The 19,194-nt window shown below is 37.6% G+C and overlaps 1 protein-coding gene and 1 non-coding gene across 2 annotated transcripts in view; one reads left to right on the top strand and one right to left on the bottom strand.

The window, feature by feature from the left end:
• LOC115619170 (splicing regulatory glutamine/lysine-rich protein 1-like) overlaps nucleotides 1-19,194 on the bottom strand; it is a 36,059-nt gene that overhangs the window by 15,874 nt on the left and 991 nt on the right. The window contains exons 2-6 of the mRNA XM_030511217.1: nucleotides 15,760-15,893; nucleotides 7,836-7,951; nucleotides 3,281-3,445; nucleotides 2,139-2,317; nucleotides 1,415-1,545 (exon numbers count right to left, since the gene is read on the bottom strand). Coding sequence (XP_030367077.1) covers nucleotides 1,415-1,545; nucleotides 2,139-2,317; nucleotides 3,281-3,445; nucleotides 7,836-7,951; nucleotides 15,760-15,893 — 725 coding nt within the window. The remainder of the gene's footprint in view (nucleotides 1-1,414; nucleotides 1,546-2,138; nucleotides 2,318-3,280; nucleotides 3,446-7,835; nucleotides 7,952-15,759; nucleotides 15,894-19,194) is intronic.
• Nucleotides 12,446-12,518, top strand: TRNAK-CUU. The gene has a single exon. It is a non-coding gene; the product is annotated as a tRNA-Lys (tRNA).

Raw genomic sequence — 19,194 nt, 5'->3', positions numbered from 1 at the left:
ACATATAGTGCAAGGGGCCTACGCTTTGCACATCTTCCTTCTTTGCAAATATCCTTCAGAAACATCCAAGAAAGTCATTGCATATACTCGTTGAGTGCAGCCATCCTGCAGCAGTACACACAAACCAGATAATTATAAACAGCTAGCTCTGTTAGGAATGAGATTTATGTTGCTGCCACAATGCACAAGATTACAAGATGTTCTCCTCCAGTATATTATTTAACTACTTTTTTTTTAAATAACCTCAGAAGAATAGAGTAAATTTAGAGGGCATAATTTTGAAAACAAGAATAAAATGCAAAAAATAATTAGTACTTTTTATACTTTATACAAATATTGAAGTTCTATTCCTCAAATGCTGTTTTGGGGGAAGAAGGGAGGGAGAGAAGGGGGTGAAAAGTTTGATCCAAAGGCCAGGAAGTCAACAGAAAGCTTACCAGCAACCTCACCAGACTTTGGTTCAGACTCTAAAAGATTAATATTCTGCTGCTTAACACTGAGGAAATGTTAGAACTATTTTTCTCCCAACCCTAAAAAACAACAGAAAATACTCCTTCCCCCCCCCCCCCCCCCAAAAACAGCAACCAAAAAAAGCCCCAGACCAACAAGCGCTCAAGATCCTCCACTATCTAAACTACATAAGACAATGTCTAGGTTTATTAGTTTAGAATGAAAATCTTGCTGAAGAAAAAAAGAGGATTTCAACTGCAAGTTTAACAAGTTGAAAATTTTTATGCTGTGGTTTTAAAATCAGTTTAAGTCAGCATAAATCAGCACTGAAACATCTGTCTAACCACTCAACCCACCAACACCTTCCTCCTTGACCTCGCAACTTCAGTGTTAACAGGGATCAGGGAACCAATCTGGATGAAAAAAAATCCATTACAATATGTTAAGTTTTATCCCAGATTCATTCTCTGATCCCATTTGCTATGAAAATGCATATAGTCTTGAGCCAGCATGAAAAAGAGCATAGCACAGTGACAAAATTAACATGCTGAAGAAAAGCATAACATTGCTACTTTCAGCAGCATGCTAGCTCCCTCTGATCATGAAACTATGGCATTAATGGGTGGTGCTAGAGGAGAACAAAACAAAATATAGAGCAATTTTAGGTTTGTACGTACTTTGATCTTTAAAAGCACCAACATTAGGTATTAATTTAGTATTGACTTTGTATTTTAGAAAACATTCAGCGAGCATGTATCTGAAAATAAGATATGATGAAATAAAAAGTCAGCTTCATTCCACTGCTTTGTTGCATGAAGGCAATTTTGATTATTTTCCTTTGTTTTCACCCAAACATGTTGTTCACCTTTGAGTACCATATTCCTGTGTTTGAAAGTGCTCTTAAAAGTACGTGCCAAGGTACACATAGAACATGTCTGTTAGGTAATGAGCATAATATACCTACCTGGCTCAATAGCAGCAGATATGAAAGACTGGGCTTCCCTTACTCTCTTCATCACTTCTTCCAGTTCCTTGGCAGCAGCTTGTGGTGTCATTTCAGGAGGTTTCACTATTGCATTATTGGAGTGATTTATTCTAAATTAAGGAAAAATAAAACCTTTAACTCCCAAACTCTTGAAAAGGGAAAATGAAAAACCAAGAAAACACCTTAACTTCCACATATGACTAAACACATTAAAGTTCAGCAAAACTACAGATTTTTCTTAACACTCATCTGTTCTAAGTATTTGAAATGTTTTTTATCACTTTCAAATCTTACCACTTTTAAATAAATACAGCACAGTATTTCTGTGTTAAAATATTTCTAGTAGAAGTCTAGAAATCTGTTTATTTCAAATCAAATCTCTACATTAAGACCTACTAATTACACACAAATCATATATAAACCTTAATTAGTACCAGGACTTTGCATATTCTCTCACTGTTATGGCTTTCAGTAACTCAAGATTAGATGTAGAAATATTTTACTTGATGCCATCCATATTCTTCTTGGAGAAAGTTAGGCCCAACCTTGAAACTGGAATTCATAAAAATGTTCCAGTTTACTAACAATAGATCCTTATATTGAAAGAATATTCACAGCAGTTTCCTGCACATCAGAGTCATAAATGTATAAGGATACTAAAAAATATCTCATTCAGTATTCATATGGATAATTAATTTCTTACTTCAGCGGCCTGTCTCCAAACATAACTCCATTAAAGGCAAGAGCTCGAGGTACAGAATTTTGGTCTGCAAATTCCACAAAAGCAAATCGTGTTGGTTGTGTCTCATCACCTGCCATTCGCACAAATTTGACTTCTCCAACTTGCTTAAAGAATTCAAGCAGCTGATCTGCTGTTGTAGTCTAGAAAGAGTCAAAGAGCTCAGCTGAAGTAAAATATATAATGAAAACCATTTAACCAACATATCAGGTAATCTAAGAGCTACAGATTTTAGAAAAACATCTCACAGGCAACATGAATTTGGTAACGTTCACTTCAGATTAACATAAGAAAAAAAATTACCTTTTTCTCTTAAAGAATATACTACAACTTAAAATAGTGCAACCACAAGCCCTGAAGTCCTACATCAAGGTTAAAAAAGCACTTGCACAGGATTTTGCACTTTTCAGGCATCTCATTTGAAATAACTGATGAGGAATTTCCCGATACACCTATATCCAAGATATTGATGGTGAATTTTGATCAATTCAAAAAGAAAAAAAAAAATCCAAACAGCATTACAAGACTTCGCTTTTATCTGTTTTTCTACTGGCTTCCAGCTTGTTTTATTTTGTTGCAATCAATAGTACTTTTACACTCTAGAAGCTAATTTTGCAGACAAAAAAACCCCAAAATCAAATACTTAAACTGCATCCGTCAAAAGCAAATTGTTTTTCAATTAATTCAATCAACTGATGAAAAAAAACCCAAGTTTCTGACAGACCTAACTTTCCTGTCACGGAAAATCAAAGATTTTTATGCTAATTTTGCAACTTCCACTAGGACTAATCATTTCTTCTTACTGTACTTAAACAACTGCACAGTGTTGTGGGGGACAGCTACCATGACCTCACAACTTCTGAGGCACTGTTCAGCTAACACAACCCAGCTGGATATTTGATCAACACACACAATCATAACTACGTTTCTTGAATTCAGCTACAGTGTGATTTCTCTGGTATCCTGCTAGAATGAATTCCAGAGTCTGGTCTGATCTGATTGGCAAAGGAGCATTCAGAATAAAATGTAAGATTATAATTCAGAAACTACAATTCTGCATCTTCTATTAGTATTGTGAATAAAATCATATAATTTAAAAAAGATACCTGTGAATTCAAGTTTCCAACGTAGACTGTTCTCCTGATTTCATCAATTTTGGATGGGTCCACATTCCCCATAATTGGCGGCTGTGGTATTTCTCCCAGTGCTGTAATGTTAGGGTCCAATGCTGCTGCTGGTATAGCCCCCAAAGTGCCAAGTGAAACACTGAGCTGAAAAACATAAAAATAGAATATACTTTGAGAAGCGAAGCACTGGCAGGAGATACTTCACTTGTTAACACTTGTCCACCTCGTGTGTTTCTGTAAAAATAAACCTAATGAATATAGGCAAGACTTTAAACTGTAAGGTCCCAGCTGAATACTGTATTGGTTTTATGTGGCAATGTTTTGGTAGCAAAGAAGGGGACTACAGGGGTGGCTTCAGTGAGAAGATGTCAGAAGCTTCCCCCATGTCGCTCAGAGCCAGTTCCAGCCAGCTCCAAGATGGACCCGCTACTGGCCAAGGCTTAGCCACTGACAGTGTGCCCTGGGTTCAGCTATAGCAGTCATTTTTCTCCTTCTTAGTAGCTGGTGCAGTGCTGTGGTTTTGACTTTCAGCCTGGGAACAACGCTGATAACACTGATGTTTTTAGTTGTTGCTAAGTAATGTTTACTCTGACCAAGGACTTTCTCAATCTCATGCTCTGCCAGGGAGGAGGGGAAGCCGGGAGGAAGCAGAGACAGGACACCTGACCCAAATTAGTCAAAGGGGTATTCCATACCATGGCATGTCATGCCCAGTATAGAAACTGGGGGGAGTTACCCAGAAGGCCCAGATCGCTGCTCGGGTCGGGCATCGGTCGGCAGGTGGTGAGCAATTGTATCCTCTCCCCTTGTTATTTCCCTTATTATTATTAGCAGTGGTAGTAGTAGTTTTGTATTATACCTTAGGTACTGGACTGCTCTTATCTCAACCCGTGGGAGTTACATTCTTCCGATTCTCCTCCCCATCCCTCCGGGAGCGGTGGGAGGAAGAAGAGGGGGAGTGAGCAAGTGGCTGCATGGTTCCGAGTTACCGGCTGGGCTTAAACCACAACAGTCCTTTGCGGCGCCCAACGTGGGGCTCAAAGGGTTGAGATAATGACAGATGCGACTAGAGTGTGTCTAATCATATTTGTGATAAGCATTCATTGTTTCGGATTAATAGTCACTCATCACAATGTTGATTTATTGGCTCTCAGAGTTGTTGTGCTTGACCTCAGAGTTTCAGCATGTTGTACCTTACTTACAGACACTATTTGCTGTTTTAGTGTTTATCGGCTGGGGGGCCTGGGCTAAGGTTCTTGTTTCACTGTACTTCATGGTAATGACTTGTCATACAATAGACTCATTGATCATGAAACTGGTCTGGCTTGTGTGTTCCCAGCATGGTCATCACCTCTATATTATTGGTGGTAGCAGTAGCGGTTTTGTATGATACCTTAGTTACTGGACTGTTCTTATCTCAACCCGTGGGAGTTACATTCTTTCGATTCTCCTCCCCATCCCTCCGGGAGCAGGGGGGGAAGAAGGGGGGGAGTGAGCAAGTGGCAGCATGGTTCTGAGTTACTGGCTGGTCTTAAACCATGACACAGTGGTAGCACCTCTGGGATAACAAATTTAAGGAGAAAAAATTGCTGTACAACTGCAGCCAGAGAGAGGAGCGAGAATATGCAAGAGCAACAACTCTGCAGACACTTAAGGTCAGTGAGGAAGGAGGGGAGGAGGTGCTCCAGGCATTGGATCAGAGGTTCCCCTGCAGCCCATGGTGCAGGGGGATGTGCCCTGAAGGAGACTGTGACCCCCCAGAGTCCATGCTGGAGCAGGCTCCTGGCAGGACCTGTGTCCCTGGGGAGAGAGGTACCCATGCTGGAACAGATTTGCTGGCAGGACCCATAAATAACCTTCTATAGTTAAGATTATCCGTGTGCTATCAGTTACCATCTTATCAAAGTGGTCTGGCCAGGGATGCAGCATATAAATCAGAAAAAAAAAAACTGGCTTGAATTTCTAATGCTTACAGTCAATTAAGTAAGATACCTTCAAACACTGTTAATATCCTTATTTTTTTGCCACAAGTATAAGGAAGTGGATAAGGAATTGCTTATCCACAAATGGATAATGTACTGCTGAGGCCTTGCCCAGCAAGGAAGAAGGGAATTTGCAGTGACCAGGGCCAATTTGTTTCATAACAGACATCAGTCTACCAAAGGGACAGATAAAGTACCTTTTGAATAAGCATATCACAGAAGATTAAATACAGTTGAAACGTGAAGGATATTAAGTGTAAGACCTTTCCCTACAAACACAGTCACTTCCTAGAGAATGAGGACAATACAAGTCATTTTTTGAACTGAGAATTGAAATTTCTCCTGGGGAATGCTATTAAAAAAAAAAATAAAAAAATCACTACTAAATTGGGCTGCTGAGTTCCTGGTTTGAATTTTATTTTCTCCACCCAAAAAAGCAACTGCCTTTCCAGCAAACAAAGTTTCTAACAAGTGTTACAAATTCTCAACAAGGCACCAGTAATTATTTTTTGTTATATAACAAGTGAAAACTACTGTCTTCACTTGAAATCATCCTTTTATTATTGAGCAGAGGGTTGTACAGCTTGACTTCCTCTTTGATAGTATAAACTTGACAGATAATTTATTAAAGATGTATATAAAAACAAAGTGAATTTACCTTAAAAGGTTAGTTTAGAAACAAATGTCTCTACTGCTATTACACCAGTTCTGTTTAGTATCTTTATTGATGATCTGGATGAGGGGATTGAGTGCACCCTCAGTAAATTTGCAGATGACACCAAGTTGGGTGGAAGCGTTGATCTGCTGGAGGGTAGGAAGGCTCTGCAGAGGGATCTAGACAGGCTGGATTGATGGGCTGTGGCCAATTGCGTAAGGTTCAACAAGGCAAAGTGCCGGGTCCTGCACTTGGGCCACAACAACCTCATGCAATGCTCCAGGCTTGGGGAAGAGTGGCTGGAAAGCTGCTCAGTGGAAAAGGACTTGGGTGTGCTGATTGATGGCCAGCTGAACATGAGCCAGCTTGTGCCCAGGTAGCCAAGGCGGCCAACAGCATCCTGGCCTCTATCAGCAATAGTGTGGCCAGCAGGGCCAGGGCAGTGATCGTCCCCCTGTGCTCAGCACTGGTGAGGCCGCACCTCAAATCCTGTGTTCACTTCTGGGCCCCTCACTGCAAGAGAGACATTGAGGTGCTGGAGTGGGTCCAGTAAAGGGCAACAAAGCTGGTGAAGGGCCTGGAGCACAAGTCTGATGAGAAGCAACTGAAGGAACTGGGGGTGTTTAGTCTGGAGAAAAGGAGGCTCAGGGGGGACCTTATTGCTCTCTACATCTGCCTGAAAGAAGGATGGAGCAAGGAGGTGGCTGATCTCTTTTCCCAAGTAATAACTGATAGGACAAGAGGTAATGGCATCAAGCTGCACCAGGGGAGGTTTAGACTGGATATTAGGGAAAATCACTGAAAAGGTTTTTAAGCACTGGAACAGGCTGCCCAGGGAAGCTGTTCAGTCCCCACCCCGGAGGTATGTAAAAGCTGTGTAGATGTGGCACTTAGGGACAAGGTTTAGTGGTGGACTTGGCAGTGTTAGAGGTTAACGGTTGGACTCTATGGTCTTTTCCAACCTAAATGATTCTATGACCATGTTTCATTAGCAGCAATTATGCAGCAGAACCATGAGTAAGCACTTTTTTTTTTAATGAAATACCTAAACTATTGCTTCACACATCAATGAGGGCAGTATCACCTATTTTAAGACAAAAAAAGCCAACATTCTTGTGAACTAAAAATGATTTTCAAAGTCATGCAATGTCTCTTATACAATGACAGCTATGAACCATTAAGAGAATCAGCCTAAACCTCTAACTGGTGACTTGGGTCCCACTGTTTCATTATATAAGTTGTAGACTAAAACAGCTCTTGGAGCACAAGCTTCAAAAAGGATGCTGACTTTTGTGCAGGTTTTTTAAATAGTGCAGAAGAAATCAAACTTGGTTAAATCAATGTTTTTCTGGAAGGAAGGAAGGAAAGAAGGAAGACACCAAATACATTCCTTTTAGGATGCTGATCAGTATCAGCTTACAGAGGCAAAAGGAAACTGAGCAGCAGCAGCTAGCTCCTATGCATTTTGCAGTGAAAACAATGTTAGGCTAACGGTTAAAAGCCCTGTCATAGAGATATCAAGTAAAAGGACCCTAATGCAGCATCTTAATATTCCAAAGAACACTATGTCAACTGTTTTAACGAATTTTTAGGAGGTGAATAGCATTGCCACTGAATCAAATTACCAGGTCTAAAGAAGGGACAACAATTAAAATGGACACAACCACACACAGTATTTACCCACTATTTTGCAAAACAAGAATCTGAAACACCCAAGAAAGGTAGTGCATGGATATCTTGTGATCTACCCTCAAAAGAGGCATCACAACTAAAATCCTCACTGATTTAGCATATAAGACAACATCCATGGTTCAGATAGTTCTTGTTCTCTGAACACAGAAATGCTACTGAGCATAGAGGAAAACCAGAAATCAAACAGGGACTGACTTTTACTTACTGTAGTCAAAGGGGTTGGTGTAGGTATAGGAAGCAACCCCGCACCAGACATCAGGCTTGTCATAGTAGGAGCAGGCGCCAACAGAGAAAGGGCTTTGGCTTCATCTGGGATTTTACCTGAAGAAGCAAATGAAAGCGTTATACGGAATTGGAACACAACACAGATGTTACTCTTTCTATGATTTTACAATTATCCTTGCATTTAAAAAATGTAATAGATAAGAATGAATCTATCTACCAGATCCTTACAAAGAAACAAATATGAACTTAAGTATTTCCTTTTACCCTGCCTCTACTAGGAAAAACAAAAGTGAGCAAAACTTCAAAGACTAGCAGTCTCATTAATGGCTTATTATTTTAAGAACTGAATAATGTATACAATTATTTAACACTTTGAGCTATGGGTCACCTGTACTGGAAACTTAATGTTCATGAACCAAACGATATCAAGCATGGACGTTTTCCCAGGGCGGTGTTTTCACGGTGATCGAAAGTTGTTTTACACATGACAACCGTTCGTGTTGGCTGCATCACTAATAGCACACAGAACATCAGATACAGAAAAGAAGAACATTTTTTTTAAATTTAATCCCCAGAAATGGCAAATAACCAAATCAGTTAAAAAAAAAGGGGGGGGGGGGGGATGGGGGACAAAGTATGTGCTAACTGAAATTAGTGTGCATTTCCCCCCCTCTGATGTTACCTACTTTTGATATAAAACTAAATAAAATAAAATAAAAAAACCCAAACAAAAAAACAAACAAAACCCCCAAATAACCCCAAACCACAAAAATAAAAAACACACCACCTTCACACACACCCACACACCCCCCACCCCCAAAACTACTGTGACTCCACACAAGACATACAAGTGAAGTTGGGAGTAGAGGCGGGGACGGCAGAAAAATTCTGATTTGTACTGTTTTATATCGTAGATCACTGTGAAACTTTGATAAATTAGCTTCAAATATACTGAGATTTAAGAAAATCATAACCGATCAGCTAAGCAAGCTATATTTTCCTAAAATATTTATTTCCTACTATTTCAACCGTATTATATTCTCCATCATGCTAAAAGTTTAAGTAATATCTAATCTGAACTAAACACAGATTTCTGTTAAATGAACCCACCCTAAAAATCTTCAAAAATAAAAAGACGCAATAGTTAATTAAACATACAATTAAATTTATGTATTACATTTGAAATGCAAAGGGATTTAAACTGGTACAGACATTAAACACTGAACTGAAAAACTACAGAAAGGAAGTTCTAATTACACTAGGTATCTATAATCTATTCAAAATTATTGGTGGTAACTGTATATATGGTATCCGACTGAGCCCTTTGGTATTGCCCCATGCACTTTATTAAAGTAAATGCTTTTATTTAAACATTGTTTTAAAAGTCAAGGTATATACAAATACTGTGTCAGTGGCTTTTACTGCTTTGGTTCAAACTGTAAAACCCCTAACTTCAGGATTTAAAATTTAATATATAAATATTGTTATCAAAAAGCAAAACATGATATATTTCAAAATACTCTGCAATTTTAGCTATAGGAGTCCCAATAAACCCCATGGGAATCAAGTGGTGCAAACCTGTTCTACAGATCTGCAGCAAGGACTAGGTTACAGTTGGATATGACCAAAGGACAAAACAAATCTAAATAAAAATTAATTAATATGTAGCATGGGTGGAATAGAAAATGACAGTACTCTCTTTCTTTCCTCGTGCTTCCTATTTAGATTTATTTTATTTATGTTAAGTTTTGAGGCACCTTGCTCCTTAACATGTAACAAACCACTTGATTTTGCTATCTAAAGGGGAAAAATAGGAAAATTATTAGCATTTAAGAATTAACTATGCAATGATGTCTTCCAGGGCTTTTATACAAACATGCATGAATCTGAGTTATCATCACAATATTCAGCACTCTTTACAGGTCTCATTTTGAAGTCAGGCGTGCAATGAGAGGTGTACCTGATTTGACTGACTGCTCATGAGAATCAGATAATTTGCCTCACATCCTGCCTACTATGTAGCCAACTAACAGGCTTCCAAATATACAGTTCCAGCAACTATGTGTGCAAATTAGTCATACAATTTTAATCAGTTCTTCTGAAAATCAAAATACTTTAAGTGTTTTCAAATGATTGATGAACCAGACCTTATCCTGAACAGCCAGCATCTTGCTATTAACTGGATACTCATACAGGTTTCTACAGGATCAATGGACATGGCTCAAGTAAATCCAATGGCAGAAATGGCTCCTGAAGTGGTGCTTCTGTATTCTAGATCCTTGGTCAGTAATGTACACAAGCATATGCCTAACTTAAGTATGCACTTACAGCCAATACAATATACACTTAACCAGATACAATTCTAAACTTTAAGCATATGGGTTATCTTACTGAAATAACTGGATGTATTTTATTATTCATTTGCTCAAATGTTACTTAAGGAATCAACTGAACACTTTCAGTTAACTGTTATAGCAGTTAAAAAATTAATAACATTTCTAAATTTTGAAGTTAGCAGCATTATTTCCATAATACTTTGATCCCTCAACAATGTAATGTTTTATTTTAAATACAAAAACTAGTTGGTTAGTTCCATGCCACAAATATCTGCTTATTTACTTCATTCAAGAATGAGGAAGGGTTTATCTCTACAGACAGAACCCTGAAAATTTGCCTGTATTTTCAGAAATAATGTCTTTTCAAAAGATCCCCCTCTAGCTTTTAAGATCAGCTCAAACTTTTTAACAATTCTATAGAAAATAAACTGGGGGGGACACGGGGGATGGACACACAACACACCACAAAAGAAAACCTGAAATATCTTGCAAATTTACTTCCCTGTTCTTTAGACAGTTTTGAAAAAACAATATGTGAAGCCAAATAACCTCATGAGTTACAGCCATTAAGTTTTGGAGTGCTGTCTCCATGAATTTATTTATAAAAGGAATACAAGCCCACAAAGACACAAAAAACCATACTGGTAATGACATAACAAATTCAGACACTTTAGTTTAAGAATAACTGCTTTGGTTTTTAAACTCATGATATTTAAAAGCTGAATGGAAATAATGTAAAAATATTTATTTTCTAATAAGGGAAATAAATATGCCACATCTATACCACATCCTTTGAAATATTTCTTAAAAGCTTATGAGTGTTTAGTAAATTAAAGATTCTAGGATCATTTATTTATTTATTCTTTGCTTTGCAAAGGAATCTGGAAGCAAATGTAGATTAGCTCTCCATTGCCTAGATCTTATGCTTCTTTCGAAATGTACAGTTGTCCTAAATATGTTATGATTGTTACTTTTTTTTTTAATCAAACTGCTTAAGAGCCCTAGTCAACCTAGTCCATACTAGAATCCATTTTGCTAAATGCCAAACAGAAGTATCTGTATTAAGCAGGTATTTTTATCCCCCCTCTATGTGCTCAGAAGAAACTTTTCCTACTCTTTGTACTGAAACTACACGGTTAATCCTCCTGTCCCCCCAAAACTGCTTCAGCCATAAGCATGTATGTTTCTTTTAAAAATAATTGCTGTTCACATCTACTCAAAACATAATTAAATATTTTCCTACTTTTTAAAAAAATCAATGGAACACATAAAATATTTTCTATATGATCCAATTCATGATTCTTATTGGATTTAGTGGCAGAGATTAGAGATTACAACTACTGGTAATTACGTCAACCAGCACAGCTAAATCCAACAGAGATCATAAAGCAAAGCTCTTCCCAGCTGCAGTTCACAGCCTGGTGCATTACCAGAGGGAAACCAATTGGTTCCAATACAGCTGGCTGGGAAGAGCAATGCCTGAGGACTAGACACACCACCTAGTCCAGCACTTGTTTCAGGGCCTCCATTTCACAAGAAAGAATATCATTTAGGGATGAGAACCTTCTCAATCACTCCAGCATGAACTGCGGGGCTTCTGAGATTGTGAGATGATGCCTTTTTTTTTTTTTTTTAAACTCTTCTTGAAATAATCACCACTGGAGCATGTAAAAACACAATACACATACATACATGCACAGAGACCTTTTCAATCTTCCCACAAATAACAGTGTTAAAAGACAACATGCCTCACATAACACATACCAACCAAAACCTGAGGCTGCATTTGTACTGATGAGTGTTAAACAGTTTTTCCTAAAAATTACAAAAACAAAAGGATGAACTCTTACTGCCACTGACCTCACTGGAGCAAGATTTCATCAGAAGCAAACAAATATTTCGTGACAGTCAATATTCATGAAACTTCAATATCAGAAATAATTATTTTAAACTCTTCATATTAGATACAAATCGAAAGCCTTCTGTCCTGGGTTCAGCTATAGCAGTCATTTTTCTCCTTCTTAGTAGCTGGTGCAGTGCTGTGGTTTTGACTTTCAGCCTGGGAACAACGCTGATAACACTGATGTTTTTAGTTGTTGCTAAGTAATGTTTACCCTGACCAAGGACTTTCTCAGTCTCATGCTTTGCCAGGGAGGAGGGGAAGCCGGGAGGAAGCAGAGACAGGACACCTGACCCAAACTAGCCAAAGGGGTATACCGGCTGGGCCCAAACCACAGCAGTTCTTAAACCATGAGCCCAGTTAGCTCAGTCAGTAGAACATGAGACCCTTAATCTCAGGGTTGTGGGTTCAAGCCCCACATTAGGCACCACAAAGAACTGTTGTAGGTTTGAGCCCAGCTGGTAACTTAGAACCACACAGCTGCTTGCTCACTCCCCCTGTTCTTCCTCCCCCAGCTCCCAGAGGGATGGGTAGGAGAATCAAAAGAATGTATACTCCCACGGGTTGAGATAATAACACTCCAGCAACTAAGGTATAATACAAAACCGCTACCACCAATAATAATGATAAGGGAAACAACAAGGGGAGAGGAATACAATTGCTCACCACCCGCCGACCGATACCCAGCCTGACCCAAGCAGTGATCTGGCCTTCCAGGTAACTCCCTCTGGTTTATATACTGGGCATGACGTGCTCTGGTATGGAATATCCCTTTGGCTAGTTTGGGTCAGGTGTCCTGTCTCTGCTTCCTCCTGGCTTCCCCTCCTCCCTGGCAGAGCATGAGACTGAGAAAGTCCTTGGTCAGAGTAAACATTACTTAGCAACAACTAAAAACATTGGTGTTATCAGCATTGTTCCCAGGCTGAAAGTTAAAAAACACAGCACTGCACCAGCTCCTAAGAGGGAGAAAAATGACTGCTATAGCTGAACCCAGGACACCTTATTTTAAACAGACCATGCAACCTAAAATAAAACCACTCTGCAGAGAAAGATTGATTTTGCTTTGTAAAGTTAATTTCTCCAGAAAGAGTTTCAACTGTCCTCTTCCGAGATAAGCTCATAAATCATAACATATAAAAGAACGCATCTTAAAACTGATATATTTTTCACTATTCCAATCTGACACAATGTGCTCATCTATTGAATTTGGATGCTTAAATGCATTCCAAACCAAATTTATCCATAATTCACAGCATAGAACTTAGGTGATCATATTCTAAATTCTGTGTATACCACCCACAAGCAGCTTCAGGTCAACATCAAAATGAAACACTCTGAACCCTTTACAAAATATAATTTTTTCAGAACTGAATTACCAGTTCACAAGTACAAAGGAAAGAGATTTAACAGAAAAAAAAAAAAAAAAAAAAGAAAAAAAAAACCAAGGAAAGAAAGCAAAATAAAATTAAAACAGAGACAGGGCGTCCATCTTCAGCAGGCCAGACTTCGATCTCATTTCCCACATGAAGGTTTCACTTGGCATCAGGTTTAGTGGCATGGCAAACAATGCCTAACTCAGGCAAGTGTAACAGGTCTGCCTTGGCCAGTCTAGTCATCTAATAATGCACAGATATCACACAGAGAAAACATACAAAACCAAATTAATAGTCGAAATCCATCTACTAGATAATGTGGACATGAAATTTAGTATTATTAGTGTGGCATCTTTACCTTTCAACCTTTGCGTCCTCAATGTATAACATTTAAAGAAAAGCCTACTGATACACACACAAGTTGGTCATATTTTGACAACTAGCTGTTTTAATTTAAAATTACATTTTGTTAAATTGTTTATTAAATGTCACAAAAATAACATTGTTTTCATTGTGTAGCAATTCCCTCCTCATACTCCCTTGATTTACCACTGTTTAAACACACTCCAAATTTCAGATTTTACTCTGGTTTTTAAAACCAAGTTTTCAGAGTTCCATTTTGCCCCTCCTACATTCAATTCAGCACATGAAATGTTTTACTTCTGGCACTGTTTGCCATGGATATAATTTAACCTTCCAGTAGAATATAACCATTGCTACTTTTAAAGCCTGTGATACACTTCATTGATTCTGTTAACAATGATACATAGTGAATAAAAAATGGTGCACTGTGGTCTCCAAATCCATGCTTATACCACAGAATAAATTCCTCGGAAAGTTAAACCTATATGAATTCACATCTTTACAAATTAAAATTAGTGATTCTGGTTAAAAGTTACATGGAAACAGCATTCTGACTTAAAAAAAAAAAAAAAAAAAATTGACCTCACAAACCAATCACTTGTTCAGCTAATTATTGCATAAATCTCTGTGGGGTCCAGAATGATCTGGAACAGTGACAATTTTTCTGCAATACATTTTCTTGGAAATGCCTACTAAGTCAGCTACAAACAGGGTTGGAGCAAGATTTCTCAGAACTTTGATTTTTATTCTCCTTCAACTCATTGTCTACCATCAAGAGACACAGGAAAATGTGGCTTTATCTGCCTGTTGTTATGTCATATGTCAGGCAGTGATATCATCACAAGAAAAACACCAGGAAGTGTTGTTCATTCATTAGGCGGCAATCTTCCCTCTCTGGCAGTATTAAGGTCTTTTTGATGAAATGTAAAACTAAGATCCCGAAGAATTTGTAGTCAATTATTTAAGGGCAATTTTTCAATAATAAGGACTCTGGTCTGATACATTTTGCCTACCTGAAGCCTCAACAAAGGTTCAAGTAGATACAAGAATATTCTCTTTCTGCCTTAAGAACAAGTTCCAAAAATAAAACCAAAAAGCCCCCAAAATAAAGCATAAAAGCAACTAAAAATCTAGACTTCACAAAGACTTGTTAATATGCCCATATTAACAAGGCTACAAGAATAGACAGTATATTGTAGGTCATTTTAGAGCCTATGAAATTTTGGAGACTTGTTAGAGTCTACTAGGAATACCCCAGAATACCTCTAAAAAAATGGAAGAAAAAAAAAACCAAACAAAAAACCACAACCAACCAACCACGACACCACCCCCCCCAAAAGAAACCACACATACAAAAACCCAAAACAATAAACCAAACAAAAAACCAAACCAACCAACCAACCAACCAAAAAAAAAAAAAACCAAAAAAAAAAAAAACAAAAAAAAAAAAAAAAAAACACAACAACAAAAAAAAACCCCCAAAAAAACCCCAAACACCACAAACCAAAAAAAAGACCACACCAAGGGCAATACATCGAGATTCAAACTGCAGTGTTATCAATGCCAGGAAATTGCCTAATCTTTTTCAGTGCTTCAGTGCTCCATTGACTTCAGTGAGAACTTTGTGTGGGAACAAGCTTGCCAATGCAAACCATATTGAAGGGAATTATTTTACCTTCTTTTCCCCCAAAATATGTAATAACTATGGAAAATTGAATTATCCTAATTAAGGTCAACTAATTTTTTCTAATACTGAATATCAATTAAATCTATATAAATGGGTTTCTCCATTCAATTTTCAATTTTGTTTCAATACTTTTCTTTTTAAAAAGCAATAAAATAACAGAGTACCACCTCCTTACATAGAAAGCTTAAAACAATTAGCAGACAGGACAAAGACCAACATTACAGAACAATGTCTAAAATACCAACCTTCTGCACAGGGCACAACTATCAAAGCTCTGTCAATAAAAACTGTGTTAGTCAGATGCTGGGCCACACCAACACTTGATGCTTCACGAAACTTAATATAACATACTTTGGAGGAAAAAGCAAGAGGTGCATTGCTGCAAGATAAAAGAAAAAAAAAACCAAAACAAAACAATTAGACAAATTAAATAATTGTATGCATGTATTTTCAACTATTATTTCTTAATTAAAAAAAGAAATAAATATGTTAGACTTCCTGGAAAAGTTACCCAAAAGACACGAGTATAGAAATTTACTAGTTTGCCTACTTACTATGTCACTAAAAAAAGCATAGCATAGCCCTTCCTCCTTTTTAATGGAAATTTACATAAGCCAAAATCCCAAATTAACAAGGCTGATTTTCTTTACAAATCTTGCTAAACAGCATTCACCAATACATTCCAAATTACTATTATAAGTAACACATTTACTCAATGCATTTGTCAAGTAAATAGTTTAGTCAAACAATAAGCCCAGTCATTTTTTTGTGGGTCCTTCAGATATTGGCCCATATTAACCAATACTCTTAGGCCTTTGCAAAAGAAGTTTTGTTAATTCACCAAGATAAAAGCAGTTCTTGAGAGTTCTTGCAAATGTTATGCCTTAGTTCACTAATGTAACAAAAATCCTTTTTATCATCTGCCTTAGTTTGGCATAGTATAGTACAGAATAACACTGTAGGAGGAATTCACTATTAGGCTAGAATAAGGAAGAAAATTAAAAATACATGTTGGGCAATTTACTTTTCCATTAGATAGTACACCAACAGAGACATCAAAAAGCACAATACGTAAACTTTATAACCTTGATAAAAACCAAAGTTTACTTAAAAAAAAAATAATGTATTCCCTAGTCAAGGTTTATACTCTTTATACAAGCAGTTTATTTATTCATATGAAGGAAGTACAGGTGAAGCCTTCAAATACAGAATACAATAGGATATTGGTGGAACATCAGCAAGTTCCATTCGAAAAGAAAAAAAAAAAATAAAAATCTGTCTTTAGCAAAGTAGTAAATCATGGAAAATACACTGCATGAACAGTTTAATCCTGACCCTCCCTCAACTGAAACACTTGTCAACTTTCTGGAAGCACCAGAAGCAGTTTAGCCCAATCCATCTTGTAGTCCCTCAAATTCCAAGCAGGTACTCCCCCCAAATTGTTATATAGAATTAATGAGGTTTTAGTATTTAAATATGAACTCAAAAGTTTTAGACACATTATTTCATCATATTAATTGTATAAATAAACTAGGAACTTAGTCAGAGGCTGGCAGATTGGTACATTTCTGGTTACCAGAAAGGTAACATGTGAGTAAAATACCTAGACAGCCATCCAACTTGAGAATGGCAGAAACATTTATGATGGAAAATTTTGTGAAAACAGACACTAAAGAAGCAAAAATAAACAGGGAAGGGAAGAAACATAAATATGAAAGCCAACCTTATACAATTTAGAAAAACACTGCAAGATAACTACATTTCTTCTGTCCATTTAGTCTGTCTGCAGTAGACAATGTTTTCAGTTTCAAGCTTTCATGCTCAGGAATAAAATAAATGTATAAAATGGCTTTTGAGCCATCTGCAAGGTCTTGGTTCAGAACACTGTCCTGGGTTCAGCTGTAAGTTATTTTTCTCCTTCTTAGCAGCTGGTGCAGTGCTGTGTTTTTGACTTTAGTCTGAGAACAGTGCTGATAACACACAGATGTTTTAGTTGTTACTAAATAATGCTTACTCTGACCAAGGACTGTTCAGTCTCTCATGCTCTACCAGTGAGGAGGAGCATAAGAAGCCAGGAGGAAGCAGAGACAGGACACCTAACCCAAACTAGCCAAAGGGGTATTTCATAGCACAGCACATCATGCCCAGTATATAAACTGGGGGGAGTCACTCAGACAGGCCAAATTGCTGCTCGGGTCAGGCTGGGTATCAGGGTCAGTGGGTGGTGAGCAATTGTGTTGTGCATCACTTGTGTTTATTGGGGTTTTTCCCCCCCTTCCCTAAGTTCTATATTCTCTCCCCTTGTTATTTCCCTTACCATTATAATTAGTAGTTATTGTAGAAGTAGTTTTGGATTATACTTTAGTTACTGGACTGTTCTTTTCTCAATCTGTGGGGTTTACATTCTTTCGATTCTCCTCCTCATCCCACTGGGAGCAGGGTGGGGGGGGAGTGAGTGAGCAGCTGCACGGTTCTGAGTTACAGGTTGGGCTTAAAGTACAACAAACACTTTCCATCAGAGCTGACAAAGAGCTATGACTTTCTCAGTACTCAGCAGGAGCATTTGCATGCAATTTGTAATCTTACATATTCTGAAGATCCAGACTTTGCTCACTGCAAAGATTATTATTTTATTTTAATGGCAACAGATGTTTTTTGTTTGGTTTGGGGGTGAGGGTGTTTTGGGGTTGGGTTTTTGTTGTTGTTGTTTGGGGTTGGTTTATTTTTAAACATGCATGCCAGCATTACAACTGAAATGGCTGAAGATTCTGTGGTCCAGACTTGTAACATCTCTTGGCTTTTTCCTTTTTGGCTTTCATTGCTAACTCAAAATCATAATTCTGTTCCAGGCAGTTTCAGGCTCCATAAATAATCCTTAGAAATAGAGCCAGATATGACAGAGTTGTTTGGTTGGTTTTTGTTGTTTTTTGGTTTTTTTTTAATAATATCCCCCCACCCATATTTCCTGGATTTCAATCACAAAAGCCATCTGAAAAGTATATTAGAAAATATTAACATCAAAACACTGCTACAACAAGTCTCTAAAAAGAATTTTAGGTAAAAAGTGTTTTCTGAAGGTTAAGCTAATCATGCAGTTCACTGGAAAATTGATTAAGAGGAGGAATTCTCTTATAAGGAGACTACCTCTACTGAAAACACATCAATACTGCATCTACATCAAGGGATATTATTAAGATCCAGAAGATGTAAAATTCTAAAAGGTTTTACAGTAATCAAGTCCTCCTTTTACAAAGTGGGCCTCCTAAACTTCCCTAGTAGGTTTTGTAAGAAGCCTTTTTTAACACAGAAAAGTCCTATTTTGTTTTAATTCCTTTTGTTCCGTTTTATTTTTTTCTACCAATCTTTTCTGAGGGTGAATTGAGGTAGTCAGTCTTCCTGGGGTTACAATGCACCAAGGCAAAAAAGCAAGTCCCACATCTCTGACTTAAGGTTATTATAATCCAGTTTCTTTATGAAAGCAAGAAAACTCAAAAAGGAAATAAAGGTCTAAATAATATTCAAATGTTACTACCATTTTTTGTTTTCCTTTGAAGCGAGACAGTAACATCCACCCCATCCATCTCCCAACAGAACAAAAATCTACCAAAAACCTAAGAATGACCTATTTGGAAATCTACAGGGGGATCAAATAAAAGGCTACAAAACATCCTTGTGTCAAA

The sequence above is a fragment of the Strigops habroptila genome, chromosome W (assembly GCF_004027225.2).
Source record: "Strigops habroptila isolate Jane chromosome W, bStrHab1.2.pri, whole genome shotgun sequence".
NCBI lineage: Eukaryota > Metazoa > Chordata > Aves > Psittaciformes > Psittacidae > Strigops > Strigops habroptila.
Note: the sequence above shows the minus strand (reverse complement) of the source record. Positions and strands in the feature narration are given on the sequence as shown.